Raw genomic sequence first — 5,551 nt, forward strand, 5'->3', positions numbered from 1 at the left:
TCAAACGCTATTATTTTAAACAAATTACCTACTTTAGTACTAAAAATCATGCATCCTTTACTATATACTAGTGGCCCGCCCCAGCTTCGCAAGAGTAGCTTATTACAATTTTCCTAGGGATCTCTAATTTTTTGAAAATAAAATATAGCCTATGTCACTTAGGAATGATGTAGCTTCCTACTGGTGAAAGATTATGCGAAATTGGTTCAGTAGTTCCAGATATTACTTCATATAAACAAACTTATAAACTTCACCTCTTTATAATATTATACACTAGCTGACGCCCGCGACTTCGTCCGCGTGGATTTAGGTTTTTCGAAATCCCGTGGGAACTCTTTGGTGTTCCGGGATAAAAAGTAGTCTATGTGCTAATCCAGGATATTATCTATCTCCATTCCGAATTTCAGCCAAATCCGTTCCAGTAGTTTTTGCGTGAAGGAGTAAAAAACATACACACACAGACACACACACGCATACAAACTTTCGCATGGCTCCCCTGTCTGTCCAAGTCATTGGCACCATATTTGCATAAGAAGACGCAGATTTTGTTTATTTTCATTTGATTTTTATGAATGAATGAAATGAAAATCAAAGAAAATAAACAAAACCTGCGTCTTCTCATGCCAATATGGTGCTAAGGACCACCCAATGACTTGGACAGACAGGGGAGCCAACATAACGCCATAGGAACTATTTGATGAAACGATCTATAATTCTTGTGAAGAAAGGTGGTGGAAAATCGTTCCAAAACTTACTGACGTCATATCACTACCCATATTTAAAAATGAAAGTGTGTCGCTTTGTCAGTTTGTCCTTCAATTACGCCGCAACGGAGCAACGGATCGACGTGATTTTTTACACGGATGATTTTTTACATTGACTGAGAGTGACATAGGCTACTTTTTATGCCGGAAAATCAAAGAGTTCACACTGGATTTTTAAAAACAATTTACGTATGCAAAGTCGCGGGCATCAACTAACTATGTATTTACACTATTTCAGGACACAATAACTCTATTTTTTATCATTAAAAAAAATCAATAAAATAAAAAGCAGTGAGTAAAAAAAAAATGAATGAAAATTCCAAAAAATACTGACACAAAATTCTGTAATAAGTACAGCATATACCAGAACACAACTCATCATTCAACAGAAAAACAACAAAAATTTTCACTTATTTCTTCTCACCTGATAAAACTAAAACACTGTTCTAAATTGTTAATTCAAGTGACAGTCACTACATGTAACCAATACAAGGTAGTGTAAAAGTTACATTGCTTATTTACATGTTTTAAAATTTTTTTTTAAAGAGCAACACTGAGTTTCTTGCCGACTCTTCTCATTAGAATCTGCATTCCGAACCAATGGCAGAGTCTTGGCATATTATAAGTGGTACAGGCTGTCCTACACGAAATAAATTCATTTCATTTAATTTCATACTGTTTTATCTGTTAAGGTAGTACACGCATGTAACAAAACTTTAAACTATTAATGTTGTGTGGTATGTCATCACACTGTAGTACACTTGTGCCTTCATCTTCCTGTCTTTCTCTTGCTTCTCATTAGGATTCTCTTGTTGTACACTCACACTGATGAAATCAGAAACCTATGTGCATTTTTATGAACATCATTAAACTCTTCTTTTAGGTGAAACTCATTAAGAAAACTGTTTTAATTGCCAAGACAGTCACATGTAAAACATGTGTAACAAAACTTAAAACTGTTACAAGTGTATGGCATGCCATCACACTGTATTACACTTGTGCCAAAATCTCCTTCTCCATGTCTTTCTCATGTTTCTTGGAGTGGAGCATCATTTTACTCCTCGTTAGGAATCTCTTGTTGCACACTTGCCACTGATAAAGTTGATTACTTAACATCACTAAACTGTCCTTTTAGGTGAAACTCATAAAGAAAACTGTTTTAATTGCCAAGACAAGTCACATGTAAAACATGTGTAACAAAACTTAAAACTGTTACTGTTGTGTGGTATGTCATCACACTCCCAAAATCTCCTTCTTCTTCCTGTCTTTCTCGTGTTTCTTGGAGTGGAGCATCATCTTGCTCCTCGTCAAGAACCTCTTGTTGCACACTTCACACTGGTGAGGTCTATCACCTATATGCATTTTGAAGTGCATCACTAGATTGTTCTTTTGTGTGAAACTCTTGGAGCAAATCTCACATTGATGAGGTTTTTCTCCGGTGTGAATTTTCTGGTGACGGTCCAAGTCTGCTTTCCTGTAGAACGAGGAGCTGCATTCGTTGCAATTGAAATTTTTTATACCTGTAACAAAGATTTTTAAAGCTCTTTATTTTAAAACTGAATCAATACTCATATTATGAATGTGAAAATGTGTCTGTCTATCTGTCTGTCTGCAAGCTTTTCACAGCCCGAAAGTTGAACCAATTTTGATGTTTGGTACAGAGTTAGCTTACATCCCGGGATGGGGGAAAATCAAAGATGGATTGGCCTTTCCTGTGGGAACACAGGAAAGGCCAATCCATTTAACCAATTTTTATGAAGTTTGGTACAAAGGTAGCTTGCATCCAAGAAATTGACTCAGTAACTTTTTATCCCGGAAAATGAAAGATATCCCACAGGATTCTCGCTTAGACGAGTGTTGTGTGTTCCTACATTCATTCATTCAATACATACCCTTGTGTGATAAAACATGTATACTCAGGTGTCCAAGCTGTGTATATGTCTTGCCACAGTCCGTACACATGTAGGGACGCACGCCTGAGTGCGTGCGTTTATGTTTCTTCAACTCGTAGCCTGTTTGGAAAGTTTTTCCACACTCTTCACACGACTGAGGTGACTTTTGTGTGGTGCGCTTACGGCGTTTTCTGTAATAATTAATACAAATCCATACTAATATTATAAATGCGAAAGTATGTCTGTCTGTCTGTCTGTTACCTTTTCACTGCCCAACAGTTTAACCGATTCTGACAAATTTGGTAGAGAGTTAGCTTATATCTTGGGGACGGACATAGGCTACTTTTATCATTAGTTTTATTAGAGTTATGTGCATTTATTTATAGCAACTAAATATGACTGACTTGCATATGAAGCATACTGCATTGCAATTCCCTGTCTTACAATTCTATAAGTTTCTAAGTATGGGATGCCTGGAAGAGATCTTCACTTGGCCAGAGTAATGGCCTAAAACCAAGCCCTTCTCATTCTGAGAGGAAACCCAAGCTCTTATTGGAAGGTAAAAAAAAAGCTGGTCCCACTTAACTTACTTTTTAGGCTCCTCGGAGTCAGGTTCCTCATCAGATATCTCTATTACTTCACACTTTATGACGATTTCTTCTACAGGCTGAGACGCTAAGGCAACCGACGATTCCACTGCTTCCATTGTTTTACTAGAATTATGTACTTATGATCAAACTTAGATACAATTCATGTTGTTTCTTAATATATGATACATATGTATGTTTATATTTGACATATTTATGTAATTACTAGAAAACTAGTATTAAATATTTTTACTTCCCAAATATGTATCCAAATATTATAATAACATTATAGTAATGACAAGATTATGATTGACTGTTTTATTAACCCCCAACCCAAAAAGAGGGGTGTTATAAGTGCTTGACGTGTGTATCTGTCTGTGGCATCGTAGCTCCTAAACTAATGAACCAATTTTAATTTAGTTTTTTTTTTGTTAGAAAAGTGGCTTGATTGAGAGTATAATGCAAGAAAATCGGTTCAGCCATTTGAAAGTTATCAGCTCTTTTCTAGTTACTGTAACCTTCACATGTCGGGGGTGTTATAAATTTTTAATTTACATTTGTTGTATTATTGCATGCTGTAAGGTAGAATTTTATAGAACCTAACAATAGTATTAAGATCTGTGAACTAACCCAAATTCGCAATAAAGATTTCGTATTTTGAATTTGACAGTTAATTCCACAGAACACATCATTCTTTTAAACTCCATAGAGACTAATTTACAGCCATTGTAATTTTTTTTTCTCAAAAATAGAGTTTTTGAAATAGTTGTAGTCGCAAACAGGCCTTATGATATATATAGCCTGTTTGCAAATACAGTGTGTTATTTGCTCAAATATCAAGTTTGAAAAATAACATTTTACAGTCGCAAACAAGTAATATGTCAAGATTCAAGAATCTACCACTTGTTCAGAAAGCAGATTTTACTGAGAAGAGTGTGAGCCCCTCAATGAATTGAGAGATCAGGCACAGGGCCCACAGCTTTGCATGCTCTCCAGGGATAAAACACCATCTCCCTAATCCTGGCCCATCCCAGGAATCAAACCCTGAACCATTGTCATCTGCAGTCCAATATGCTAGCCATTACACCAATGAGATAAGTGAATCAATCTATAACATAGACTTCTCCTAAGAAAGGATTTGGAAAACTTCCTACAAGCTCTTCAGAAAACCTAAATCCACGCGGACAATGTCGCGGGGTAAATGGTTTATGTTTTACATTTTCAATAGTTTATAACCATACTTTACTTTTTTAATCCCAGACTTTAACACATTTAATTTTATCAAATAAAGGCAAACATACATACGCTGCACTAATAAAAACATAACAACACTTACCTACTCATAATAATTATAGGCAAATCCCGTCTCTCACCAAAACTTGTTTGACAACTTCGAAACAAGTTAATTTGTAAAAAAAACTTCACTATTCCACCATATTAACCTGAAATTAAGGAATTAAGCTGTTGGGATACCTGTTTCACAGATATTTTTGAGCTAAAATTTGTTAAAACTATTAGAACTTAGGATTTAACTGTGAAATATTAGGATTTAGGAATTAAATATGGCTTGTTTACTTGAAGAAGAAAAATTCGATTTTTCTAAAATCTAGGGCAAGCTGTCAACGTCAACCACAGAGTATATTGAATATACGGACGTCAACTACGCGTCAAAATCAAAAGTGACTTATGTTTTTTTCTATAGTATTATAGGTCTGGCTACTAGCCTTTCAGTCATCAAATACATTCCATACTTTTAAATTATAAATGCGAAAGTGTCTGTCTGTCTGCTACGTTTTCACGGCCCAACCGCTGAGCCGATTTTAATTAAATTTAGTACAGACTTGGGATACATCCCGGGGAAGGACATAAACTACTTTTTATCCCAGAAAACCAAACAGTTCCCACGGGATATTCAAAAACCTACATCCACGCGGACGAAGTCGCGTGCATCCTCTAGTTCAAAATAATTTTATTTCATGGAGAGCATAGAGCAGCTAGTGCCTCTGTTGTAACTTATGCTAGAAGAATACACATTCTGTGAAAATTTCAACTATTTCAACACGCTATTGCAGTTCACGAGATACAGGATATAGCCCACTGACAGACGGACAGACGGACGGACAGCAGAGGCTTACTAATCAGATCATGTTAGTACTTCGCATTCTTCGGATACGGAATCCTAAAAACGACCAATAATGCATCAAATTAGATTGCAAAGGTTTGACATAGTATCGGCCACACCAGCCATAAACTAACAAAATGTATATTTACTAAATAAAACTGCAGCATTGACATAAAATTGTAGTTT

At 35.8% G+C, this 5,551-nt stretch overlaps 1 protein-coding gene across 2 annotated transcripts; it reads right to left on the reverse strand.

Annotated features, from left to right (window-relative positions):
• Positions 1–1,091: 1,091 nt before the first annotated feature.
• LOC123878844 (gastrula zinc finger protein XlCGF49.1-like) lies at positions 1,092–4,886 on the reverse strand. Of its 2 annotated transcripts, none has more exons than XM_045926202.1 (4): positions 4,617–4,886; positions 3,247–3,369; positions 2,657–2,847; positions 1,092–2,284 (listed from the first exon to the last, which is right to left on the reverse strand). In XM_045926202.1, the coding sequence occupies exons 2-4, from the start codon at positions 3,360–3,362 to the stop codon at positions 1,998–2,000; spliced, it is 594 nt and encodes a 197-aa protein (XP_045782158.1). In that variant the 5' UTR covers positions 3,363–3,369; positions 4,617–4,886; the 3' UTR covers positions 1,092–1,997. The 2 variants fall into 2 exon arrangements, with proteins under 2 accessions (XP_045782158.1, XP_045782157.1); XM_045926201.1 differs by having other exon boundaries at positions 4,580–4,886.
• Positions 4,887–5,551: the final 665 nt, after the last annotated feature.

Source organism: Maniola jurtina, chromosome 26 (genome assembly GCF_905333055.1).
Source record: "Maniola jurtina chromosome 26, ilManJurt1.1, whole genome shotgun sequence".
Lineage (NCBI taxonomy): Eukaryota > Metazoa > Arthropoda > Insecta > Lepidoptera > Nymphalidae > Maniola > Maniola jurtina.

What these genes read in the sequence shown, in the direction of transcription:
- LOC123878844 (XM_045926201.1), bottom strand. An exon ending in GACTCCGAGGAGCCTAAAAA is followed by an intron (nt 2,848 to 3,246) that starts GTAAGTTAAGTG and finishes TAATTATTACAG; the next exon opens with AAAACGCCGTAAGCGCACCA. An exon ending in ACATGTTTTATCACACAAGG is followed by an intron (nt 2,285 to 2,656) that starts GTATGTATTGAA and finishes TCTTTGTTACAG; the next exon opens with GTATAAAAAATTTCAATTGC.